The 27,728-nt window shown below is 44.7% G+C and overlaps 1 protein-coding gene across 2 annotated transcripts; it reads right to left on the reverse strand.

Moving 5' to 3' along the window:
- LOC137377172 (deoxycytidine kinase-like) lies at positions 1-26,149 on the reverse strand. Of its 2 annotated transcripts, XM_068046593.1 has the most exons (7): positions 25,911-26,144; positions 24,552-24,667; positions 18,636-18,829; positions 15,361-15,508; positions 10,073-10,188; positions 4,282-4,381; positions 1-2,588 (listed from the first exon to the last, which is right to left on the reverse strand). In XM_068046593.1, the coding sequence occupies exons 1-7, from the start codon at positions 25,990-25,992 to the stop codon at positions 2,562-2,564; spliced, it is 783 nt and encodes a 260-aa protein (XP_067902694.1). In that variant the 5' UTR covers positions 25,993-26,144; the 3' UTR covers positions 1-2,561. The 2 variants fall into 2 exon arrangements, with proteins under 2 accessions (XP_067902694.1, XP_067902703.1); XM_068046602.1 differs by lacking the exon at positions 4,282-4,381 and having other exon boundaries at positions 25,911-26,149.
- Positions 26,150-27,728: the final 1,579 nt, after the last annotated feature.

Below are 27,728 nucleotides of genomic sequence, written 5' to 3' on the forward strand. Positions count from 1 at the left end.
TTAAAAATAACTTGAAATTTTGTCTGAAACATTCCTTATTTTGTATTTATGAGATCATCATTTGAATTCATCTATGTTCAGTTCAGCACATTGTTTCTAGAATCATAGAGCACGTAAGAAGGCCATTCAGCCCATCATGCCTGTGCTGGCTCTTTGAAAGAGTTATCAAATTAGTCCCACTCTCCCTGCTCTTTCCCCACAGCCCCGCAAATTTCTCCTTTTCAAGTATTTATCCAATTCCCTTTTGAAAGTTATTATTGAATCTGCTTCCACCGCAGATCACAACAACTCACTGTGTAAATAAACCTCTCCTCATCTCCCCCTTTGGTTCTTTTGACAATTACCTTAAATCTGTGCCCTCTGGTTACCGACCCTCTTGCCAGTGGAAACAGTTTCTCCTTATTTACTTGATCAAAAACCTTGGCAATTTTGAATACCTTTATTAAATGTCCTCTTAACCTTCTCTGCTTAATGGAGAACAACCCCAGATTCTCCTGTCTCTCCTAGAACTGAAGTCTCAGTAGAATTCCAGTAAATCTCCTCTGAACCCTCACCAAGGCCTGACATCCTTCCTCAAATGTGGTGCCCAGACACTACAGCTGAAGCCGAGCTAGTGATTTATAAAGATTTAGCATAACTTCCTTACTTTTGCAGTCTTACGCCCCTTTTTATAAAGCCCAGGATTCTGTATTTTTTTTTAATAAAGCAGCTTTATCAACTTCCCCTGCCACCTTTAAAATTTGTGTATGTGAAATAGTTCTAACATACTATTATCTTAACTCCGCCTTAATAATGTACACCTGGACAAGAGCTGTGCAAAATTTCCTTAGTGCATTATGTCAAGTGAGATTATGAACAATGGGCTCTGTACAAATTATCCAGAGTTCCAAATTATTTGGCATCTGTGAGGGAACAGTACTAAGTGCTGTCTAATGAAATTCATAGTGTCAGTCTTAATTAGCTAAAGGGAACTAATTGTCTCCAAAGAAAGGTTGACCTAATCTAAGAGTAGTCCAGTTCATGCAAACTGCTCCAGTCCATTAAAAACTGTTTCCAATCACTGCTTTATAATTTTTGGTTAATACATCCAATTTCAATGAGTGATGACTGACATGCGGCATTTACAATGGTGTTGCTGATTCAGCAGAGGAGAGAGGTAATACGAGTTTAATCCCAAGGCAGGAGGGAAATTACCATGGTCCTAATCCTAAACAAATCAAGCCAAAGACGACAGAGAATTCCAGATCGTAACAACTGACTCTGCAAAAGAAATTCTCCTTCTCCCCGACTCTTTCGGCCAATTATCTTAAAGTTGTGTCCTCTGATTACCAACCCTCCTGCCCATGGAAACAGTTTGTCCTTATTTACTGTATCAAAACCCTTCCTAATTTTGGACACCTCTATTAAATCTAGTAATCTCATCCCTTTGAAGGAGAGAAAGGGGTTGTATGTTCGGGTGATGCTTTACCACTGAAACAGCGCCATGCACCTCCCTAGACTCTCAGGAAGTACCCATGACATCTTCATTGTACATCTATTATTTACATAAAGTTACCTAAAATTACACCAAGTATACAGCACAAAAACAGGCCTTTTGGCCCAACTGGTCCAAGCCATCGTTTATGCTCCACATGTGCCTCTTTTCACAGCTCTTCATCTCATCCTGGTCAGCAGTCGATGATATTGTACAAGTTGCTTAATGCAGTCAAAATTAAGTTCAACCTAGCTTCTTTGCTGAGGGATTGGAAGGCTTGGCTGGGTGGCTTTTAAGAGACCAGGGCTTTCTTCTGCATCCATGATTGCTGATCCCATGGAGAATCCACCTGAGAGCAGAGAAGCACCTCCACCTGGTCACCTCAGCGTCTGTTTGCTAGTCTGTGGCTGCCACCTCCTCAGTAGAACTGTGCCATATGTGAATGGCACAAATGTAAAGAGCATGTGCAAAAAAAGGGGCAATGGCTGTGTACAATGTTTCAAATGGGAACTCCCAGAGGGCAGGATGGTTCCAATTTAGGTTTGTCCTGTGCCTCACAATGGCGACAGACATATATGGGAGAGAGATATTGGGTCAGGTGAAGAATTAAGTAGGTTATGTTCTCAAATTAGTTCCCTCACCACTTGGTATGTGTCTGGCAGCTCCAGGATTTGGTCAGTCTGGATACGACCATAGCCAGTCTTGGTAATAGTCCTTTGAAGACCCCCGCACCCATCTAATCATCCCACAGTCATCACCATCAGGCAGAACATTACCCAGTAGTACTGTTATAGACAAAAATGTACAATTAATCACAACCTTAATCCATTGTGTGAAGCCAGGCTTTGATGTAAAGAAAAGGTCATATTTATTCTGTTCTCTGCTTCTCTTCATTAAAAAAACAACAAAAAATAGCCTTTCATGATATCTAGATGTAATTCAGTTGGTAACTAGAGATTTGAAAACTCACACAGTAAAAAACTAATACAGGGGAAGCAGAAATGTTAAATGTTCTTATTTTAGCAGCTGTCTTCTCTCACACTTCTCTAGTGGCTCCCGATGTCTTGTTTCACAGAATTTACATGCGTTATAAAGACTGTAGAAATCCCTTGATCTGTGAAAGAAAAACATTTTGAGAGCTTTTAATGGGCAAAATCACAAGTTCAGAAAGTGACTGGCAGGGGAGTATTACTAGATCGGGATATGGATAAGAGATAACATAAGAAATAGGGACAGGAGTAGACCATTCAGCCCCTCGAGCCTGCTCCACCATTCAATATTATCATGTCTCATCTTCTACCTCAACTCCTCTTTCACACCCTATCCCCATATCCCTCGATTCCCTTAGATTCCAAAAATCTATCGATCTCAGCCTTACATATTCTCAATGCCTGAGCATCCACAGATCTCTGAGATAGAGCAGTTCAAAGACTTACAACTCTCTGAGTGAAGAAATTTCTCCTCATCTCAGTCCTAAATGACCACTCCCTTTATCCTGAGACTGTGACTCTTAGTTCTAGACTCTCCATCCAGGGGAAACAATCTCCCAACATATGGCTACAAGGTCCATAATTCCCTCTTTAAACCTTTTTTCACCAAACGTTTGGTCACCTGTTCTTTGACTTGGTATCAATTTTTGTCTGATTACAGCATGATGGCCTCTGAAACAGTTTTACTGTGTTAAAGATTCTATATAAATGCAAGTTGTTGTTGTTACAATATTCTAAGGCTGATTCTATGTCCCGTTCATATATCTAGCCATTGAACGCTCACCATGCTGTACCTTTGTAACATATAGCATAGGAACATAGGAGCAGGAGTAGACTATTCAGCCCATTGAGCCTGCCTCACGATTCACGATGATCATAGCTGATCATCCATGTCAATGCCTTTTCCCCCACACTATACTCATATCCCCTTATGTCATTTGTATTTAGAAATCTGTCTGTCTCTGCTTCAAACATACTCAAAGTCCAAATCCCCTTGAAGCTGTTTTGCATCTGCCTCACAACACACGTTCCCACCTAGTTTTGTGTCATCCGCAATTAGCAATTATAAGGAGAATCTCATTTACCCAAGTTGTATATGTACAACTTGGTCTCCGCTATAAAGACGTCTGCAAACGCGACATGAAATCGTGTGACATTGATCACAAGTCGTGGGAGTCAGTTGCCAGCGTTCGCCAGAGCTGGCGGGCAGCCATAAAGACGGGGCTAAATTGTGGCGAGTCGAAGAGACTTAGTAGTTGGCAGGAAAAAAGACAGAGGCGCAAGGGGAGAGCCAACTGTGCAACAGCCCCGACAAACAAATTTCTCTGCAGCACCTGTGGAAGAGCCTGTCACTCCAGAATTGGCCTTTATAGCCACTCCAGGCGCTGCTTCACAAACCACTGACCACCTCCAGGCGCGTATCCATTGTCTCTCAAGATAAGGAGGCCCAAAAGAATATGTACAATAGATCTGATCCACGCACTTTAATATTTTTCTCTTTAAATATGTCCTATTAGTTTCATAAAGACCGGACGCTAATATTCTTAGGCATCGGGGAAACTAATTTCCAAAATAATATTACGAGCAATGCACACTGTCCAATTTTTGTAAAGGATAGGTGATTTTGGGACAGTTTATTTTGTAAAAATTTCCACATTTGAATGAACATTGTTTTGTGAGGTTTATCCCTCAACCAACATCACTAAAACAGATGATCTGGTCATTATCTTATTGCTGTTTCTGGGAGTTTGCTGTGTGCAAATTGGTTGCCGTGTTTCCTGCATTGTAACAGTTTGATATTTATCAACATTCTGGTACCTTTTCAATCAGATCATTACATCTCACTTCATTCCTTTTGAAATCTTCATTAACATCTAATGTCAAAACCGGAACTTTATTCAAGTAGTCAAAGTGAAGCCTGTAATTAGAACATCGAATTAAACTGAGAGGCAAATAAACCAATACTTTCCATCCTGAAATTGCCAAATTCAACAAAAAAAAGGACATGTTTCCTGATGAAGAAACCGCCATGGGTGAGAACTTCTCACCATGGTAACATAAATCCCCACTCAACAGACCCTCTGCGCTTCTGATTGGGCTATAAGAATTTTAACAGGAAGAAAATTTGTCTAAAAGATGACCACCACAAACATTTCACAGTGGGTTTGTGTAGGAAGAATGAATATTTCCTTTTTTAATCACAAATTCTTTAGTAAATAGTTTTCTTCAGCTGCACTGAAATTTTGGGGTTTAGTGTCACACCAAAAATCTGTCTTATTTTATTTACTGAGTCTCCTCTACAAGCTAAGATAGGAAGAGAAGGAGGCCATTCAGCCCCTGGAATGTATTCCATTATTCAATTAGATCATGGCAGATCTGTATCTTAAATTCATTGATCTGCCTTGGTTTCATAACCCCTTAATCGCCTTACCCAATAAAAATCTATCAATTACAGTTTTGACATTTTCAATTGACCTCCAGCCTCAACAACTTTTTGGGGGAGAGAGTTCCAGATTTCCACTCCCCTTTGTGTGAAGAAGTGTTTCCTGACATCACCCCTGAACGGCCTGGCTCTAATTTTAAGGTTCTGCCCCATTGTTCTGGACTCTCCTACCAGAGGAAACAGTTTTCTCTATCGACCCTATCAACTTCTTTAATCATCTTAAACACCTTGATTAGTTCACCCCTTAAGCTTCCATACTCGAGGGAATACAAGCCTACTCTATGCAATTTGTACTCATAATTTAACCCTTTTAGCCCTGGTATCTTTCTCATTAATCCACACTTCAAGGCCAATATATCCTTCCTGAGTTACGGTGCCCAGAAGAGAATGCAGTACAACATCTGTAACTTCCCTTAAACTTCCTTTCCATTCCCCTCTGTCGTTATTTTCATATAGCAATCATGGTTTGATAAACTGCCGCAAGGTTTGTGCCATTGTCATTTTTCATCTGGCTACCACATGGGAAAAAAATGGTGAAAAGTTAAACCTCTTATTTCCATAGAATCATACAATAGTATAGCAAAGAGGAGGCCATTCAGCCCATCAAGCTTGCATGGCTCTTTTGAAGAGCAATCTAGTTAATCCCACTCTCCAGCTCTTTCCCTATATCTCTGCAGTTGTTTCTCCTTCAAGTATTTATCCAATTCCTTTTTGAAGGTTACTGTTGAATCTATCTTTACCGCCCTGTCAGCCAGCACATTCCAAATCCTGACCACTTGTTGCATAAAAAAGTTCTTCCTCCTGTAGCCTCTGGTCCTTTTGCCAATCGCCTTAAATCTGTGTCCTCCGGTTATTTGACCCTTCAGTCTTTGGAAACAGTTTTTCCTAATTTACTCCATCTAAACCTTTCATGATTTTACACATCTTTTAATCTGCTCTAAGAAGAAATAAGAGCTTCTCCAGTCTCTTCACGTAACTGTAATCCCTCATCCCTGGAACCAATTTAGTAAACATTTTCTGTTCCCACTCCAAAGCCTTCACAGCCTTCCGAAAGTGTGACGCCCAGAATTGGACTCAATACTTTTCCTTGTGCATTTGAACTCGCTGTACTGTGCTACTTCATATTATGATAAGATTTTTCCTATAAAAGTTTAGTTAGGCCAATATACAATGAATTTAAAATGGAGTTCTACTATCTATTGTTCCCATTGTCTGGGTACTTAAACTAATACAATACCACGGAAGTTATGCAAAACCTTTATGAATCACTGCTTTGGCCTCAGTTGGAATACTGTGTCCAATTCTGGGCACCAAACTTCAAGAAGGATGCTCAGGCTTTGGAGAATGTGCGGAGGACATTTACAAGAATGGTAGCAGGCATGAGGGACCTGTGGAGAGACTGGAGAAGCTGGGATTGTTCTCCTTAAGGCAGAGAAGGTTAAAGGGACAATTGATAAAGGTATTCAAAATCATAAATGACTTTGATTGGGTGAATAAGGAGAAACTGGATCAAGAAAGGTTGGCAACCAGACATAAGGTAATTGGCCAAGAGCCAGGGGTGAAATGAGGGAAATAAATTTATGCAGAGAGTTATGATGATGTGGAATACCTTCCCTGAAAGGGCAATGGAGCAGATTCAACAGTATTCAATTTTAAAAGGGAATTGGATAAATACTTGAAGGGGAAAATTTTGCAGGGTCATGGGGAAAGAGCAGGGGGGAAAGTGGGGCTAATTGGATAGCTCTTTCAAAGAGCCATCACAGGCACGATGGTGAATGGTCTCCTTCTGCGCTGTATAATTCTACGATTCTAGTGGGTTTGAAGATAGAAAGTCCAGTAGCCTTTGCATTAATCAAATTATTGAGCATTCTGAAGGACAATCGATATTTAATTTGTAGATTCCAAGCAGCCAAGCAAATGATGCTGAGAATGGCCAAATGATGCAATGTAGGCACGATCTCCGATGGTTGAGTTGTAAGTGAGATTTATTTTGAAAGAGAAACTTGGTTGAATATTATGTAAAACATTAGTGATTCTCCGTTAATACAATGATGTCAGTTGCTCATTGACCAAAATTGCAAGCTTCTTAAGAATGCAGTCCACATCACATACCAGAGACCCAAGCCCATAATCCAGCCTGACACTTCCAGAGCAGTACTGAGGGAGGGCTGCACTGTTGGAGGGTTAGTACTGATGGAGCACCACACTGTTGCAGCGACAGTATTGAGGAAGAGCTGCACTCAGAGGGACAGTATTGAGAGCGTGCTGCACTGTCAGAGGGGCTGTACTGAGGGAGTGCTGCACTGTTGGAGGGACAGCACTGAGGGAGTGCTGCACTGTTGGAGGGACAGTACTGAGGGAGTGCTGCATTGTTGGTGGGACAGCACTGAGGGAGTGCTGCATTGTTGGTGGGACAGCACTGAGGGAGTGCTGCACTGTTGGAGGGACAGCATTGAGGGAGTGCTGCACTGTTGGAAGGACAGCACTGAGGGAGTGCTGCACTGTTGGAAGGACAGCACTGAGGGAGTGCTGCACTGTTGGAAGGACAGCACTGAGGGAGTGCTGCACTGTTGGAAGGACAGCACTGAAGGAGTGCTGCACTGTCGGAGGGAAAGCACTGAAGGAGTGCTGCACTGTTGGAGGGACAGTATTGAGGGAGTGCTGCATTGTCGGTGGGACAGCAGAGGGAGTACTGCACTGTTGGAAGGACAGCACTGAGGGAGTGCTGCACTGTTGGAAGGACAGGACTGAGGGAGTGCTGCACTGTTGGAGGGACAGCACTGAGGGAGTGCTGCACTTTTGGAAGGACAGCACTGAGGGAGTGCTGCACTGTTGGAGAGACAGCACTGAGGGAGGGCTGCACTGTTGGAGGGACAGCACTGAGGGAGTGCTGCACTGTTGGAAGGACAGCACTGAGGGAGTGCTGCACTGTTGGAAGGACAGCACTGACGGAGTGCTGCACTGTTGGAAGGACAGCACTGAGGGAGTGCTGCACTGTTGGAAGGACAGGACTGAGGGAGTGCTGCACTGTCGGAGGGACAGCACTGAAGGAGTGCTGCACTGTTGGAGGGACAGTATTGAGGGAGTGCTGCATTGTCGGTGGGACAGCAGGGGGAGTACTGCACTGTTGGAAGGACAGCACTGAGGGAGTGCTGCACTGTTGGAAGGACAGCACTGAAGGAGTGCTGCACTGTTGGAAGGACAGCACTGAGGGAGTGCTGCACTGTTGGAAGAATAGTACTGAGGGAGTGCTGCACTGTTGGAGGGACAGCACTGAGGGAGTGCTGCACTTTTGGAAGGACAGCACTGAGGGAGTGCTGCACTGTTGGAGGGACAGCACTGAGGGAGTGCTGCACTGTCAGAAGGACAGTACTAAAGAAGTGCTGCACTGTCAGAAGTGTCATCTTTCAGATGAGACGTTAAACTGAGGTTCCATCTTCTTTCTCATGAGCATAAAACATCCCACTGCGCTATATGGAAGAAGAGCAGTGGATTCTGCCTGTTGTCCTGACCAATATTTATCACTAAACCAACATCACTAAAACAGATTATCTGGTCATTATCACATTCTGGGAGCTTGCTGTGTGCAAATTGGCTGCTGTGTTTCCTACATTACAACAGTGACTATACATCAAAAGTACTTCAGTGGCTATAAAGCGCATTGCGACATCCTGAGGTTGTGAAAGGTGCTATACAAATGCAAGTTTGCTGGGGGTTTTTACAGAAACTACAGTCCACTGCGAATACAAACACCAACAACCTGTATTTATATAGCACCTTTCACTGAGTAAAACATCTCAAGATGCTTCACAGGAGTGATTAACAAACAACAGTTGACACCGAGCCACACAAGGAGACATTAGGACAGGTGACCAGATTATTGGTCGAAGAGGTAGGTGTTAATGAGCATGTTAAAGCAGGAGAGAGAGATGGAGAGGCAGGAGAGGTTTAGGGAGGGAATTCCAGAGCTTAGGGCCCAGGGAGCTGAAGGCACGGCCGTCAAAGGTAGAGTGATAAAAAACAGGGAGGTGCAAGAGGCCAGAATTGGCGGAGCACAGAGATTTCGGAAGGTTTTAGAGATAGGGAAGGAGCGTGGGTCTTTCATAGAGGGATTTGAAAGCAAGGATGAGGATTTTAAAATTCGAAAGAGAGATTGAGAGACAGCCCAAACTGTGACACCATATCTTATCACTCAGTACACTGAGTCATCGTATCACATTGTGTGCTAATCCTAAAAAACTACATTTTGTATTATTGCATGTTATTGGGGTGGCAATATGTAGGTTGGAGTCAAAAAGGGTAGTTTTATATATATAGATAAATAGATATGTATCACTGCTGACAGTTTATTGACACTTTATAGTGAAGTCATGCTCAGACAGACAGTCAGAAATGATTCCACATTCTTATTTCAAAGACGAGTTTGCCAGGTGTCCAAGCCAATATTCATTCCTCAACAAAGAACAGATTCATTTTATTTGTTTGTGAGCCTTTTCCATCCACAAGTGCAGGTGACAGATTGGTTGCCGTAACAAACTTGGACTGCAACTTAAAAAGTAATCCATTGGTATCAAAGTGCTTTGGGTCATCCTACAGGGTGTCCTAAAGTGTCACTTCAATGGAAATTCGTCCTTAGTCTTCACCCACAAAGGTGCTGAGTACTCCTGGATTTCTGTTTAAGTTTCTGAACTTGGCAGGCGGCTCAGTAAACTGGCTTACAAGGTAACTCACAAAGCAACCTGTGGGGAGATGAGAATTTTCTTGATGCAGCGAGTTGCTGTGATCTGGAACGCGCTGCCTGAAAGGGCGGTGGAAGCAGATTCAATGGTAACTTTCAAAAGGGGAATTGGAGAAATACTTGAAAAGGAATGTCGGGAAGGAGCAGGGGCAAGTGGGACCAATTGGATAACTCTTTCAAAGAGCTGGCACAGGCACGATGGGCTGAATGGCCTCCTTCTGTGCTGTACCATTCTAATTCCTTTTAAAACTCCTGCTTTCAGTGCCAGGACACCCATTTGCAATCGCCCACTGCTGCTGTTGTTTCCCCTCTGACTAATGTATGTATTTGTTACTGCCTTGGTTCTGTATTGAGCGTAATTGTGATGGTGCTAACATCTATGCTTCAAAATTGGAAAATGGAAAGAAGAAAAGAAATGTTGGTCTTACTGCATTGTTCTGCGTTGCAGCCAGCACTCATGCTTGATGTGGAGTTTCTCCAGATACTCCATTGGAATTCCCTGTTCTTCATGTCGACCTCTCAAGGTCAGTCTGTTCATACAGTTCTGAAAAGCAAATACTGAAATCTAGTTTCTCCATTTCCAATAATCAGCGTGCAAACATTTTATTTTCCAGAATTCTCGACTCCTCATTTTGAAAGTTATATTCTCACCCTCCCTAACACTCCCCCCACCCCCCGCCCAATATCATCGGGATGGGCAACATCTCCTGAACGAATGAGAAAAAAGGTCCAACGTGGAAAGGTGCAAAGAAACAACTATACAATGGCACTCTGGAACCCTTCCCCCCTTTTCCCTAACAAAAAAGCCTCCCCCTGCCCCCACCCAAGGTGTCAGCTGTGGCTCAGTCGGTCCCATTCTCACTTCTGAGTCAAAAGGTTGTGCGATCAGGTCCCACTCCAGAGATCTGAGCAGAAAATCGAAGCTGACACGCCTAGTGCAGTACTGAGGGAGTGCTACACTGTCAGAGGATCAAGACTGAGGGCGTTCTGCACTGGACCAGTGTCCATGCGAGTTGTATAACTAGGGCTTTAAACTAAATGGTTGGCGGGAAGGGTTCACGTGAGGGGAGATTTGGAAAGTTAAAGAGAATTATCTGAATGTGCAGAGCATCCGCAATAAGATGGATGAACTAGTGGCACAAATAGAGATAAATGGTTTAGATCTAAATGCTATTATAGGGACATGAGGGGGCAATTTTATGCTCTCCCCCGTGGCAGGTTTGGAGTGGGGGGAGAGAGCATATAATCAGGTGGGATGGTGTTGGGGGAAGGACCCCGCAACCTTCCCGCCTCCGTCAACTGAGGCCTTTAAGTGGACAATTTTCCACCACTGCAATTAGCCAAGCGGCAGGCGGGCCTGTCACTGCATGGGAAGTACAGCTCAGTTAAGAATCTGAAAACCTCTGATTGGCCGGCAGCTCTCCGAGGGAGGGACTTCTGTCGCCGGGGTCCTAAATCCCATGGAAGACCCGCCACTGTCCAGTTAAGTGCTTAATTGGCACTTGATTCGACAGGCCTCCCACAGAAGGCGCAACGCAGGGTTCTCAGTGGCACTTTTGCCATAGGTCAAGACCCCTGTCGCTAGGATAAGATCCCAGCATGGTTACAAGGTGACCAAGGGTCAGGAAATAAATATTCCAGGGTACACAATATTTCAAAAAGACAGGCAAAATGGAAAACAAGGAGGGGTAGTCCTGATAAAGGATGACGTAAGGACATTAGTGAGAAAGGAAATTGGCTCAGAAAATCAGGAAGTAGAATTAGTATGAATGGCAATTCGGAATAGCAAGGGTCAGAAAACACTTGTGGGAGTAGCTTATAGGCCCCTAACAGTAGTTATACCATTAGAGCGTTAAACAAGACATTATTGGAGCTTGTAACAAAGGCAATGTAATTATTGTGCAGGAATTTAATCTTCATATAGACTGGACCAATCAAATTAGCAAAGGTGGTCTGGAAGATAAGTTTGTAGAATGCTTTTGTGACAGTTTCCTGGAACAATACATTGTGGAACCAACTAGGAATAAAGCTATTTTAGATTTAGTATTATGCAATGAGGCAGGTTTAATTAGTAATGTCGTAGTCAAAGATCCACTGGGAAATAGTGATCATAATACAATTGAATTCCACATTGTTTGAAAATGACATACTCCAATCACAAACAAGAATCTTAAACTTAAACTTAAACAAAGCCAATTACATAGGTATGAGGCGAGAGCTTGCTAAATTTGATTGGGTAAATAGACTAAAATATATGGCAGTAAATAAACAGTGGGAAACATTTAAAGAAACAATTCAAAATGTTCAACAAAAATGCATTCCATTAAAAAAACAAAACTCAGTGAAAAAGATCTATCTTGGCTTACTAAGGAGGTTAAGGATAGTATTAGGTTAAAAGAAGAGACTTATAATGTTGCAAAGAATGGTAGTAACTTAGAGGATTGGGAGTGTTTTGGAAACCAAGCCCTCGACGTTGTGATCCGTGGTGGGGGGTCGGTGGTTCCTGAAAATGGGTCCTGATGAAGCCCATCATGGACCTCGACACTGGGAGGGCCCGGCCCAATACCCCGGCGGCAGTGAGGCTGCATGTCGGCCACCCCACACCCCCGCTCCCCCCCCCCACCCCGCTGCTGGGCGACGTGACTTCAATTAACATATTCAAATCAATAAAATGAATACATTTAAATGGACTTACCTGGGATCATGAGGGCCTGCCGCGATCCTCGGTGTGGCGGCTGGCACTCCCGCGCCTACAAATCCCCATCTGGGGAAACAAGGCGCCACACGGGTGGGGAGGGGGTAGGAGGTACGTTTGTCAGTGCGGGAGGGTGGGGACGGGATCAAATACACGCAATGGGTTCAGGGGCTGGTGGGAAGGGTTGAACCTTAAACTTTGTGCAGTCTGTGGGGGGAAGGTCAGATGTAAAAGGTAAGTGTTTTGAGGGGGGAAAGGGCAAATAGTTACTGTAATTGTTATTGGGGGGGGATGGGTGGGAAAGGGGCGTTATTAATTAATTTATTTAATTTTTGTGGGGTTACCTCTTTAAAAATGTAAATGTGTTGGCAGGGCAGGCTGCCCTTTAAAAATAGCACCAGTGCATGTGCAAAGGCAGCTGACGTCATCTGGTGACGGTCAGCCCGCCCCCTCCATGTTATTGAGAGGAGGGGGGTGCCGCCCTGGCTAATTAACTGAGCCGCCACACGGAAGATTCCAGCGGCTCTTTTTGCTGCTGTGATTGGCGGTGGGCTCTTCAAACTCAGCCCTCTCTATTAATGACTTATACAAAGAGTTAGAGTATTTTATCTAAGTTTGCTGATGATACAAAGCTAGGTGGGAATGTAAACTATGAGGAAGACACAAAGAGGCGGCACAGTGGCGCAGTGGTTAGCACCGCAGCCTCACAGCTCCAGCGACCTGGGTTCAATTCTGGGTACTGCCTGTGTGGAGTTTGCAAGTTCTCCCTGTGTCTGCGTGGGTTTCCTCCGGGTGCTCCGGTTTCCTCCCACACGCCAAAGACTTGCAGGTTGATAGGTAAATTGGCCATTATAAATTGCCCCTAGTATAGGTAGGTGGTAGGGAAATATAGGGACGGGTGGGGATGTGGTAGTAATATGGGATTAGTGTAGGATTAGTATAAATGGGTGGTTGATGGTCAGCACAGACTCGGTGGGCCGAAGGGCCTGTTTCAGTGCTGTATCTCTAAACTAGATGTAGACAGGTTAAGTGAGTGGACAACAAGGTGGCAGATGGAGTATAATGTGGGGAAGTGTGAGGTTATTCACTTTGATCGTAAGAATTGAAAAGCAGAATTTTTTTTAAAGGTGTGAAAATAGTGATTGTTGATGTTCAGAGACATGTGGGTGTACTTGGATAAGGAACACAGAAAGTTAGCTGCAGGCGCAGCAAGCAATTAGGAAGGCAAATGTCATGTTGACCTTTATTACAAGGGGATTGGAGTACAAGAATAAAGAAGTCTTCGTACAATTGTGCGGGGCTTTAGTGAGACCAATTCAGGAATAGTGGGCTGGATTTTGTTGCGTTCCCGATGTCGGGCTTCGTAGCGGGGTGGGGGGAGGGGCCGGAAGTTCACATCGGCAGCAGTCCGCCCTGGAGCCTGACGCTGGGATTGCGAGGCTCAATCTTCCTGGCAGTGGCGAGGCTCCATGGCAACAGCCCCCCGCCGCTTGGTGACGGCACACGACTTTAAATATTTAAAGAAATGACATGAATAAATTAACATAAATTTCACTGCGACCTTGCCGACTGTCCGCGATCTTCCGGGCAGCGGCTGGCACCGACACGCCTTCACTTTCCTGTCCAGGGAAAGCTGGTGCCACCGAGGTGGGGAAGGGGGAACTTAGGATTTTTAGTGAAGTGTGGGGTGGGGGGGGAAACAGAGTCAACTCTGCATTTCTAGTGTGGGGGTAAGGGGTGACCCCTGCACTTTGTGCAGTTGAAGGTGGGGGAGGTCAGATATTAAATGTGTGTTTTTGGTGGTGGGGGGGAGGGGGGTGCGGTGCGGCCATTTATTTTCTTTGTATTGGGTGGGTGTACGGGCCAGAAACCACAAACAGTGTATTGGGGTGGATAGTGTACGAACTTCAACTTAAAAATGGCGCCAGGGCCTGCGCAGATGCAGCTGACACTGTTGCTGTGCTCACAGAGCCCACCCCACCATGTGATTGGGGGGAGGGGTGCGGACAGCCCCGTGTATGTAGATCAGCCGCCAATTTTTTTGCCCGCCGCCATGATTCAACCCACTGTGTGTAATTTTGGTCTCCATATTTAAGGGAACATAAACTTGAATTGGTGGTGGTGCAGTGAAGGTTCACTAGATTGGTCCCTGGGATGAGAGGGCTGTCCTATAAAAAGGGGCTGAGTAAATTGGGTCTATATTATCTGGAATAGAAACAGGGGACACAATTTCAAAATAAGGGGGAAGCCACTTAGGACAGAGATGAGGAGAAATTTCTTTCCCCAGAGGGTTGTGAATCTTTGGAATTCTCTACCCCAGAGGGCTGTGGAAGCTCCATCGTTGATTAAATTTAAGGCTGAGATAGACAGATTTTCGGTCTCTCAGGGAATCAAGGGATATGGCAAGTGGACGGGAAAGTGAAGTCAAAGCCTAAGATCAACTATGATCATATTAAATAGCGGAGCAGGCTTGACGGCCCGTAAGGTCAACTCCTTCTCCTATTTCTTATGTTCTTATGTCAGAGGATCAGTACTGAGGGAGTGCTGCACTGTCAGAGGGTCAGTACTGAGAGGGTGCTGCACTCAGAGGTGTCATCTTTTAGTGAGACTTTAATCCGAGGCCCTGTATTTTATGCCTCTCCCGGGTGATTTATGTCTGGGGGTGATGGGGTTAGCAGGTGTACAGGTGTTGCCCAGGGCATCGTGAGTGTTGCGACAGATTTGATCGTCCAACTGTTCTTCCCCTATCTTTTTTCATTTGCCTGTGTATTGTGGGACTGGAGTCACATGTAGAGAAGGGCTGGGAGGTGTTAGCAGTTTCCCTTCCCTGAAGGACATTGCTGAAACAGGTGGGGGTTAACTCAGCAACATCGCATTTTCATGTTTCGAAATAATAGTCCATAAATGACCAGATTTATTGAGTTCAGTCTCATCATTTGCCATGACGGCATGAACTCATGAGTTCGCGATAACTCGTTCAATACCGTAACCACTAGCTTCCAAATTATGAGACAAGCTCACCTCAGGTGTTGCTTGAAGATAGATGATGCCGTCGAGTTCAATATTTTTTCCGAAGCAGCTGTGTATCCAGCCATGCCAGTCCTGATACATGATCCATTCAGTCTCGCTGATATAATCGGATTCATACAAGTTCAAGGCAAAGACATATCTGTCATTAAAGAAACAAATTCACATCAGTTTTCCTATCTGCTCTTGCTGATAGCGAATAAAGCAGCACTGCTTAAATCAGTGATTTATATCACATTGATTAGCTCACAGAGGTTAGATACTCGAAGGGGAAGATTTGCTCACAGTCCATATGAAAATATGTCACATAGAATTACAGAGAATTTTACAGCACTGAAACAGGCCATTCGGCCCAGCTGGTCTATGTTGGCTTTTATGCTGCACATGAGCCTCCAGCTCCCCCCACCCCGCTGTCACGTGGAGAGGGCGGGCTGTCCGTCCCCGCCTGGCAATGGAGTCAGCTGCCCGTGCACAGGCGCTGGTGCCATTTTTAAAGGACAGTCAGCCCTGCAGGTCAATTTGAATTTTTAAAGTCATACCCCCAAAATGTATTAAATAAATTTCTAATGCCTCTTTCCCACCCCCCCAATACTAATTACATTAACTATTTGCCCTTCTCCCCCACAAAACACTTTTCAAATCTGCCCTTCCCCCCCCCCACCAGACTGCACACGGTTTGAAGTTCACCTCTTCCCACCATCCCCTACATCCATTACGTTCATTTGACTCCTTCTGCCACCCCTCCCCCCTCCCCCACTGAAAATATTAACTCCTCCCCGCTGCCTGCCAGTGTCACACCGCCTTTCCCCGGACGGGGAATTGAAGCTTTGGGAGTGCCGGCTGCCGCTCCAAAGATCACGGTGGGCCAGGAAGATTGAAGGTAATTCCATTTAATTTTATGCATGTAATTAATTTCAATATTGAAATCCAGGTCCCGTCGCCCAGCGGCAGGGGGGCCCACCACGGAGCCTCAGTGCCACTGGGAGGATCGGGCCGGGACCTCCCGGCTTTGGCCTCCGTGGTGGACCGCTGTCGGATCCATCTTTTGGTCTTGCCCCACTATGGAGCCCGATGTCAAGGCCTTAGTAAAATCCAGCCCCATGTTACTGTCACTGAATTACTTTAAATCCTTGCCTTTGCTTGCTCCAGTTCAGTTCTCTTCCCTTCTCTCCCTAAAGCCATAACCTAGCTTTCCAGGAGGTGCTCATTCCCTACGTGTTCCTCAGGATTACACATTTAGCTGGCTCTACGAGTGGGGACACATGACCTGATTCTGATCTCGCATGACTTTCACATGCTTACAGCAGAATAGCAGAAGTGGCTGAACAGTGTTCACATGTGGAGCCAGTACTATTTGAGCAGACTGCCTCACACTGAAGAAGGTGTACGGCATGCTTGCCTTCATCAGCCGAGGCATAGAGTACAAGAGTTGGGACGTCATGTTACAGTTGTACATGACGTTGGTTAGGCCGCATTTGGAGTACTGTGTGCAGTTCTGGTCGCCGCACTACAGGAAAGATGTGATTAAGCTAGAGAGGGTGCAGAAAAGATTCACAAGGATGTTGCCTGGTTTGGAGGGCTTGAGTTATAAAGAGAGATTGGATAGGCTGGATCTGTTTTCCCTGGAGTGAAGGAGGCTGAGAGGGGACATGATAGAGGTATATAAAATTATGAGAGGCATAGATAGGGTAGATAGCCAGAGTCTGTTTCCCATGGTAGGGGTGACTAAAACTAGAGGGCATAGATTTAAGGTGAGAGGGAGGAGGTTTAATGGGGATCAAAGGGGTAAATTTTTCACACAAAAAATAGGGGGTATCTGGAATGAGCTGCCTGAGGAGGTGGTGGAGGCAGGAACAGCAGTGACATTTAAGAGGCATCTGGGCAGGTACTTGAATGAGCAAAGCATAGAGGGATATGGAATTAATGCAGGCAGGTGGGATTAGTATAGATAGACATGATGGGCAGCATGGACGCGGTGGGCCGAAGGGCCTGTTTCTATGCTGTACGACTCTATGGTAAGTTCCCTAAGTACCGCATAAATTCAAACCTAAATTTACTTAAAATGCTGCTACAAAGAAAGAGAGACTTGCAATTCCTATAACGCATTCTAGCCCCTCAGGACATCCCAAAGTGCTTTACGTTCAATGAAGAGCTTTTGAAGTGCAGTCACCGTTGTAATGTCGAAAACACCACAGCCAATTTGTGCACTGTAAGATCCCACAAACAGCAATGTGGTAATGACCAGATAATGTGTTTTAATGATGTTGATTAAGGGACACCGGGCAGGGGCCTCAGTTTAACTAATTCAAAAGACAGCACCTCCGACAGTGCAGCACTCCCTCAGTACTGCACTGGCAGTGTCAGCCTGGATTATGTGCTGAAGTCTCTGGAATGGGACTTGAACTGACAATCTTACGACACAGATGCAAGAGAGATATCCACTGAGCCAAAGCTGCCACCTTGTACTACTGTACTTAGTGGGCTGAATTTTATAAGCCCACTGCCAAGGCGGACGAAAACATGGAGGCCCAAGCCGCCGTGATTCCAAGTGCAACGATTCATTTAAATAGCTGGGATGGGCCACTCCTCCAATCACAAGGCAGCTGACGCCATTTTTAAAGGGCGTCATATTTAAAGAAAGATAGAATGAAATTAAATAAATACATCTCTTTTGCCCCTCTCCTACCCCCCCAATATCAAATTAATTATTTGAGATTTCCCCCCCAAAAACTTACCTTTACCATCTGATCTTCCCCCCCAAACTACCCAAACTTTAAACTACAACCCTTCCCACTATCCCCTACATCTATTACGTCCATTTGACACCCCCCCCCCTCCCCACCGCACTGAGAAACTTATCTCCTCCCCTCTCCCCACCAGTTTTGTGCCTTGTTTCCCCGGGGATCCGAAGGCAAGGGAGCTCCGGCCACCGGGCTGAAGATCGCAGCGGGACATCAAGATTAATGGGAAGTACATGCAAATCTATTAATTTACTTTATTTGCATATGGTGATTCTGTTTCTGATGCCAAGCGGCAGGGGGCGGGGGGCGTGGGGGAGGCCGCCATGGTGTCCCGCCGCTGCCGGGAGGACCGGGTCAGGCCCTGCCGGCGTTGAAGTCCGTGGCGGGCTTCATCCGGGGCCATGTTCAGGCTCCCATCCACCACGGACCCCGATGTTGAGGGGGCTTTAAAATCCAGCCCAGTCTGTGGGATACAGAGAAATAATAAAACCTGCAAAAACCTGTGAAATATTATAGATCCCTCATTACCTGTCACTGTACAGAGATCGTTCAAAGAACTGAACGGGATGGGCAGAGTCTTTCACCCTATCGCTGAGAGATTTGAGCTGTGACCGCACTCTGCTTAAACAGGCATAATTCTGGAACGTGTAGGACCAGCGTTCTGGTTTATCGTACATCATCTGCAGGAGGTTGCCTCCACTCTTCTGAGATGCTGTTAGCTCCTTCAACATACAAGCAAATGGAGTTTGATTTAAGCCAAGGTGACTATTTATCACAAGGAAAACACCACCATAAAAGCAAAGACCTTATGCAACATTCTTCAAAACAAATACTCCACACCTGTCCAGAACCACTCAGACCCCACATAGATGGTCACTAGCTTTCAGGGACAACTAGATCAAGAGGTGGGAACTTTGGACAATTTATTCTCCTCTTTCGCTGTCTTTCGGAAGAGATGTAAACTGAGGCCTCACCTGCCTTCTCAGGTGGATGTAAAAAATCCCACAGTTGCTATTTCGAAGAAGAGCAGGGGAATTCTCCCCAGTGCCCTGGCCAATATTTATACCTCAACTAATATCACTTAAGGAAAAACAGATGGTCTGGATATTATCTATTTGTTGTTTGTGGGAATTTGCTGTGTACAAATTGGCTGCCTCATTTCCAACTTTCCAACAGTGACTACACTTCAAAAGTTCTTCATAAGCTGAAAAGCATTTTGGGATCTCCTGAGGTCATGAAAGGTGCTATATAAATGCAAGTTTTTTTTTGTTTTCTTCCCTCCCCCTATTAGGGTGTGACACTCGAAATGAGGTCTGGACAGAGATAGTGCTAGAATATGGACGTTTGTAATCTCCGAGTACTCTCCCCCGCTTCTTGCAGGAGGGCATGCAAGTGGATCACAGAATTTACTCTGATATTATGAAATTAATTGCCAGTATGGAATTAAGCTGCAAAGGCCTCTGTTACAGAATGATTCAGCACAATTCCGCAGTTACTAAACCCAGACCACCGGTTAAGTAGCCTTAGAGGTTAACCTTGACAGATCACAGCTGCAGCAGATACAAGACTAGCCAACAGTTCGAATCCAACATTCCAGACATAATTGGATAGTGGATTAGTTGCACTGTACAGTAACTGATGTCCCACGATATTGCTTACAGATATTCTGGGATCAGATCATGGTTTGTTGTTTTGCAATGATTCAATAAGAACATTAGGCCTTAAAGCCCCTGGAGACTGCTCCACCATTCAATAAGATCACGGCTGTTCTGATCTTAGCCTCAACTCCACTTTCCTACCTGTTCCTCATAACCCTTGACTCCCTTGTAGATCAAAAATCTGTCCAACTCAGCCTTGAATATATTCAGTGACACAGCCTCCACTGCTCTCTGGGGTTGAGAATTCCAAAAATTAACAACCCTCTGAGAGAACAAATTGTTCTTCATGCCCATCTTAAATGGGCAACCCCTTGTTCTGAAACTATGACACCTAGTTCTAGACTCCCCCACGAGGGGAAATATCCTCTCAGCATCTACTCTGTCAAACCCCCTCAGAATCTTATATGTTTCGATAAGATCATCTATCATTCTTCTAAACTCCAGTTTAGCATGCCCAACCTAGTCAACCTTTCCTTGTAATACAACACCTTCATCCCAGGAATCAATCCAGTGAACCTTTTCTGAACTGCCTCCACTGCAAGTATACCCCTTCTTAATTAAGGAGACCCAAACAGTACACAGTACACTAGGTGCGGTCTCACCAATGCCCTGTACAGTTGTAGCAAGTCTTCCTTACTTTTATCCTCCATCCCCTTTGCAATAAAGGCCAACATTTCATTTTCCTTCCTAATTACTTGCTGTACCTGCATGTTCTTTGTGTTTCATGTATGAGGACACCCAGATCTATCTGTACTGCAGCATTCTGCAGTCTCTCTCCATTTAAATAATATTTTGCTTTTCTATTCTTCCTTCCAAAGTGGACAACCTCACATTTTCCCAGATTATACTCCGTCTGCCAAATTTTTTCCCACTCACTGAACTTATCTATATCCCTTTGCAAACACTCTGTTGTTCCGACCGAGGTGGGAGGAGTGCACTGTTTATTCTAGTTCCACTTCTCCACAGGTCACAACATATATTTACATTTTTTCCCATTTACCGATCAGTCATAGGGTTGGATTTTAAGGAGTCCTCGACGTGGGATCCGTGGCGGGACGGGGGGAGGGGGGGCGGTTGCCTGAAGATGGCCCCGGATGAGGCCCGCCACGGACATCGACACCGGCAAGGCCCAGCCCGATATTACCGGAGGCGGTGAGGCCTCATGGCAGCCCCAGCAACCCCCAACCACTTCGCACCAGGACCGCAATTTAAATATTGAAATAAATTAAAATATCTGCATTAATTACTCTCCCGTCGCCTCTCGATGTCCCACTACAATCTTCACCCCAGCGGCCAGCACTGGATCCCCATCAGGAGAAACAAGGTGCAACACTGGTGGGGAGGCGGGCGAGGTAAGTCTCTCAGTGCGGGAGATGCGGCGAAGGGGTCAAATTAACGTCATGAGTATAGGTGATGGTGGGAAGGGTTGTAGTTTAAAGTTTGTGCAGTTGAGGGGGGAGGGAAGGTCTCATGATAAAGGTAAGTGTTTTTGGGAGGGAAAGGGCAAATAATTAATTTAATTTTTATTGGGGGCTGGGAGAGGAGCAAAAGAGATGTATTTATTTTATTTCATTTAATCTTTCACTAAATATTTAAATTTTCCAGTAGGGCTAACAGTCCTTTAAAAATGGCGTCAGTGCCTGCACACAGGCAGCTAACGCCATTGCTGGGGAGGGACAGCCCGCCTCCTCCGTGTGATTGGGGAGCGAGGCATGCCCGGTTATTTAAATGAGCTGTTCTGATGAAAGGTCGCTAACCTGAAATGTTAACTTTGCTTCTCTCTCCACAGATGCTGCCAGACCAGCTGAGTATTTCCAGCACTTTTTTGGTTTTATTTAAATGAGCTGCCGGGCTTGGAATCGCAGCGGCTCTTTGGCGTACGGCCCACATGGGCGGGACCCCATTTTTTTTGCCTGTTGCCAATTTCAGTACGGACTTATAAAATTCAGCCCATAGACTCCATTTTAATCCCAGAATAAAACACAACGACGTTTCTTTAACAAACAACAAAATTATCAGTTTATTATAAAACAAGTCTTAACCGGTAATGAAGTAAAGCATAAACACACAGATTGAAATATTAAAGTTCCCCTTTTATCTTAGCCCATTACACTCACACACACACATACATCAGTTAACTGGAAAAATAAAGGGATTTTTGCTTTTAGAGCTCTATTACAGACAAAAAAACACACTTGGGCTGAATACTTGCTCATTCTTGAAGAAACAGCAGATGAGATATGTTGTGTTCCAAAACTGGCATATAGTCTGGCCTCCAAGTACACGTAGATGGGTCACTGGGGTCTTTTAGAACAGTTCTTTTCTGGCAGCATTGAGAATTAATTTAGCAGGCTTTACTTCAAAGACAGGAAATGAGATGAGTTGACACAGTGGACTTCTCAGGGTCTTTTAGAGAGGTGCTGGAAATCTGAAATAAAAACAAGAAATGCTGGAACCACTCAGCAGGTCTGGCAGCATCTGTGGAAAGAGAAGCAGAGTTAACGTTTCGGGTCAGTGACCCTCCTTCCGAAGAAGGGTCACTGACCCAAAATGTTAACTCTGCTTCTTTTTCCACAGATGCTGCCAGACCTGCTGAGTGGTTCCAGCATTTCTTGTTTTTATTTCAGATTTCCAGCATCCGCAGTACTTTGCTTTTATTATTATGCTGGAAAGCTGAGCTGGGTTGTGGTCTTCTCTCCTTCCTTGGGAATTCTCTTCTCTCCTTGGAAGTCCTCTTCCTGTCTATACAGTTCAAAACTCAAAACAATTCAAAAGCAAAACCGGCAACAGGAGGTCAACCTTTTGATATCCATCAATCTTTACCTGTGACTTCTTTGTAAACAACTTCTCCAGGTGTCCAAAGTTCTCTGTTGTTTATTGAGCTGGAAGTCAGGCAGTTTCCCAGAAAGGCTTCTTGTTGTTGCTGAAGTCAAGTGGTTTCCGGGAAAGGCTTGTTTTCCTCACAAGACCTCTTTTAAAAAACATTTCCAGGGACCTGTTTTTCAAAGTCGAGTGGCCTTTACATGACTACCTTTGAAAATCCCAAAGTTTAACATTTTTTCAATCTTTCAAAAATGAATCCTCAAAAAACATATTTTCCAAAACACAAAGGCACTTTTGTAACACTGCGCCCTCCTCACAACTTGCTTTCTTACTTATTTTGTATTATTGTATTGGCTGCAATTTTGGCTTACAAAAGGGAATTGAGTAAGCACCTGAAGGGGAAAAAATTGAAGGATTATGGGGAAAGGACAGGTGAGTAGGACTAGCTAAATTGATCTTGGAGAGAGCCAGCACAGACTCGACAGGCGGAATGGCCTCTTTCTGTGCTGCAATGATCCTATGATTCTATGATTCTAACTGATCTGCCCCTTCAACGCCATTGCTTAAACCAACAATCTCCACTACCCAGAATAACAAAGGCAGAAGATGCATGGGAACACCACTGCCTGCAAGATCCCCTCCAAGCCACACACCATCCTGATTTTGAACTATATCGCAGTTCCTTCACTGTCGTTGGGACAAAATCCTGGAACTCCCTCCCTAACAGCACTGTGGATGTACCTACCCCACACGGACTGCAGAGTTCAAGAAGGCAGCTCACCACCACCTTCTCAAGGGCAATTAGAGATGGGCAAAAAGTGCCAGCCTTATCAGTGACGCCCACATCCCAAGAAGTTTTGCAAATTTCCAGGTGCATTCCTTTCTTATTTTACATAATTACGATATTTTGAAGAGTGATCAATGCTCTTAAAAAATTCCCAATGACAGTCCACCGGGCCAAAAGATATCCTCGGCCCCAAAATGTTCCTGTAGGAACAGGAGGAGACCATTCAGCCCCTTGAGACTGCTTCACCTTTCAATTAGATCATGGCTGATCTGTACCTCAACTCCATCTACCTGCCTTGTTTCTGTAGCCCTTAATACCCTTACTAACAAAAATCTAGCAAACTTAATTATGAAATTTTCAATTGTCGCCCAACTTAAACAGCTTATTGGGGGAGAGAGTTCCAGATTTCCACTCCCCTTTGTGTTAAGAAGTGCTTCCTGTCGTCACCCCTGAATGTCCTGGCTCTAATTTTAAGGTTATGCCCCTTATTTTGGACTCTCCCTACCAGAGGAAATAGTTTCTCGCTATCTACCCTATCAACTCACTTAATTATTTTATACACCTCGATTAGATCACCCCTTAATCTTCCATACTCGAGGGAATACAAGTCTCGTCTAGGTAACCTGGCCTCATAATTTAACCCATTCATCCCTTATTGGTGAATTACATCATTACAAGTTAAAGCTCATAGTAACCTAGCAACCAACTAAACCGTACTTGGGTCCGTTATATTTGGATAACACTGTTTAGCTTTTGTAAAGGGAGGGCACGACTTCCTCTAAAATGTCACCATTGACGATAATGAACCCATTTTGGCCGTTGTGCTCTTCGCGACCCAATTATCTAAAGGGATATGCAGACTTTTTTGAACTTGTCAAGATAAGCACACAAGCACATAATAGGAGCAGGAGTAGGCCATTCGGCCCCTCGGGCCTGCTCTATCATTCACCCACGTGCCTCAACTGCACCTTCCTGCCCTATCCCCATATCGCTAATTCCTTTAGTACCCAAAAATCTATTGATTTCAGCTTTGAATGAATTCAATGACTCAGTCTCCACGGCTCTCTGCGGTAGAGAATGTCAAAGTTTCACAACCTTGTGAGTGAAGAATTTCACCCCCCCATCGCAGTCCTAAATGACTGACCTCAGTATGAGATAAAGGTAAATGCATCTTACCTCAGAATCTTCTTTCTCAGTTTGCACATTACACCAACGGGCGATAGGCTCAGCTACAACATCCCAATCCTCACTGACTTGTCCCAGTATCTGAACCAATGTTGATTTGCCAGCAGCTGGAAACATATTTTAAAATAGCAATCAGTGTAAACATTCCTCATTTAAACAAGCAATTCCAAAGTCCAATGGAATTGAGCAGGCTTGAGGGGTAGAATGGCCCTTTGTTGAAACGGAGAAATTTGCAGGGCTAGAGGGAAAGAGCGGGGATTAATTGGATAGCTCTTTCAAAGAACCAGCACAGGCACGGCAGGCTGAATGGTCTCCTTCTGTGCTGTATGCTTCAATGATCTCTCAGAGAGTTTAATCTTGCATTAAAAATTAATTTTAGGAACCGCCAAACTTAAGTAACTGCTGCAATCATAACAATAACTTGCATTTATATGTACACCATTAACACAGTTCCACATCCTGAGGTACTTCACAGGACTGATCACCAGACAGACATTAGCACCGAACTATTCAGATATTAGGACAAAATCTTGGCCAAACAGGGAGGTTTGAAGAAGTGTCTCAGAGGAGGAGAGAGAGGTGGAGAGGTTTAGGGAGGAAATTACAGAGCTTAAGGACCAAATCGCTGAAGGCACGGCCGCCAATAGTTGTGGGGGGTGGTGGGGTGGGGGGTGGGCGGGGGGGATGCGGTTGGGCTGGTGGTGAGGGTGGCATTTAAAATTGGGGATGCTTAAGAGGCCAGGATTAGAGGAGTGCAGAGATCTCAGAGGGTTGTAGGGCTGCAGGAGATTACAGAGATAGGGAGGGGCCAGGCCATGGAAGGATTTGAAATCCAGGATGAAAATTTTAAAATCGAGGAGTTGCCAGATTGGGAGGCAAAGTTGGTCAGCCAGCACAGGGGGCGGACTTGGTACGAGTTTGGATATGCAGAGTTCTGGAGGATGTGTAGGAGTCAATCTCACACGTCAGGGTGCACTTACCCAGTGAGGGAGGGCCAGGACATAGGTAATACTTTGAGGTCCTGCTTTTATTTTTGAATTACAAGAAACAGCTTGTTGTAAAACAAAGCACTGTATTTTACAAGGACGGAGTGCCCCTTTAAATACAATGGACATTAAACCCTCCTGCGTGCACCTTAATTCCATGTCTGAAATGCAGCAAGATTGTGAACAAAAATCATATTAGCAATACCAGAGCTAAATGCAATCGGATACAAAGAGGAATTAAATTGCAGCCGTTGTCCGGGATCTATTGAGCTCTCCCTGGGGGGGCAGGCTCTGGTGTACAGGCAGCCTCTGCATATTAAAGATGCTCCATTGTCTGGGCATGCAAAGTTCCTCCATCACTCACCTATATTCCCCTCAATGGAAATTTTCCTGGGTTTGATGTTGCAAGACTGAACTCGGCTCCTTTTGCTTGGGGGAACTGCCATGGTCGAGGCTGGAGCTAAGAATGAGAGTGTGAGAGATGATTTTAACCTCTCTTCCCCTTCTCTCTTTCTCTCTCTCTCTCTCTCTCTCTCTCTGTGCAGTGAAGCCAATCCAGCTGGGCTAGTGAGAGTTAGTGACAGGAAGCACTCTCTCTCTTGCTCACATTCATTCATTCATTCAGCACCAGCTCAATGTGCGTCTGTGACTTCAGGAAGTCATAATAACAGTTTTGCAAACAACCACCAACCCCTAATTTTCTCTTCTGAAATGAGTGACAGAAGATGTTCCAACTCACACTCATTTCTAGAAACTCAGCTGCATATGAGAAATGGCACATTTACAGTTACAACAACAACTTGAATTTATATAGCTTTTAATAGTGATAAAGCATCCCAAGCAGCTTCACAGAGGCATTAGAGAACAATATTTGACACTGAGCTGCATAAGGAGAACAAGAGGTTGGTCAACAAGCTAGGTTTCAAGGAGTATCTTAAAGGAGGAGAGAGAGGTCGAGGGTCAGAGAGGTTCAGGGAGGGAATTCCAGGGCGTAGGCCCAAGGCAGCTGAAGGCACGGCCGCCAATGGTGGAGCGATGGGAATCGGGGTTGTTCAAGAGGCCAGAAGTGGAGCAAAGCAGATATCTTGGAGGGTTGTGGGGCTGGAGAAGATTACAGAGAAAGGGAGAGGCAAGGCCATTAAGGGATTTAAAAACTGGGGTTGTTCGCCTTAGAGCAGAGAAGGTTAAAACTAGATTTAATAGAGGATGTTCAAAATTATGAAAGGTTAATATAGAGTAAATAAGGGGAAATAAGGAGGGTCGGTAATCTGAAGAGACGTATGATGATAAAAGAACCAGAGGTGAGTTGAGATTTTTTTATTACACAGTGAATTATTAGGATGTGACAAAAGACTTGCATTCATGCCCCTGTGAAGTGCCTTGGAATGTTTAAAGGCACTAGGTAAATACAAGTTGTTGTTGCATATATTGCATCTCTGACAATCTCAGTGCTTTGCAGCCAATGATTTGGAACTATATCACCGTTCCTTCATTATCACTGGACAGAACCCTGGAACTCCCTTCCTAACAGCACTGTGGGTGTACCTACCCCACATGGACTGCAGCGGTTCAAGAAGGCAGCTCACCATCACCTTCTCAAGGGCAATTAGGGATGGGCAATAAATGCTGGCCTAGCCTGCGATGCTCACAGCCCACGAATTAATTTTTGAAAAAGTACTTTTGAAGTATAGTCACTGTTTTGATCTGGAACGCGCTGCCTGAAAGGGCAGTGGAAGCAGATTCAATAGTAACTTTCAAAAAGGGTATTGGATAAATACTTGGAAAAAATTGCCAGATTGCTAGGGGAAAGAGCAGGGGATTGAGACTAATTGGATAGCTCTTTCAAAGATGGGCCAAATGGTCTCCTCCTGTGCTGTATGATGCAATGATTCTATTCTAAATGTTTTTTCAGATGAAGCATGAAACTAATGTGCCTCTACCATTCCCAGGTGAATGAAAAATATCTCCTGGCAGTTATTTGAAGAATAGGGAGTTCTTGCCCTGTATCCTGGCCAACGTTCCTCCCTAAGACCACCGAAACTGATTATCTTGTGACACCGTTGCTGTGTGGGATCTTGCTATGTATCTTATTTTTTTACAAGACAACATAGTCTGCACTTCAGAACCAATTCAGGGCTTGTAAAGTGATTTCAGACATCCTGAGCTCTTGTAAGGTGCAATA

Source organism: Heterodontus francisci, chromosome 1, assembly GCF_036365525.1.
Source record: "Heterodontus francisci isolate sHetFra1 chromosome 1, sHetFra1.hap1, whole genome shotgun sequence".
In the NCBI taxonomy this organism is placed as follows: Eukaryota; Metazoa; Chordata; class Chondrichthyes; order Heterodontiformes; family Heterodontidae; genus Heterodontus; species Heterodontus francisci.

Bases quoted from the DNA above. Each gene is read 5' to 3' on its own strand.
- LOC137377172 (XM_068046593.1), bottom strand. From the start codon at position 25,992: ATGGCAGTTCCCCCAAGCAAAAGGAGCCGAGTTCAGTCTTGCAACATC. The intron at 15,509-18,635 runs GTAATGAGGGAT...CTTTAATGACAG, and splicing joins CGATCTCTGTACAGTGACAG to ATATGTCTTTGCCTTGAACT. The intron at 10,189-15,360 runs GTGAGCTTGTCT...TTTGCTTTTCAG, and splicing joins ATCTTCAAGCAACACCTGAG to AACTGTATGAACAGACTGAC.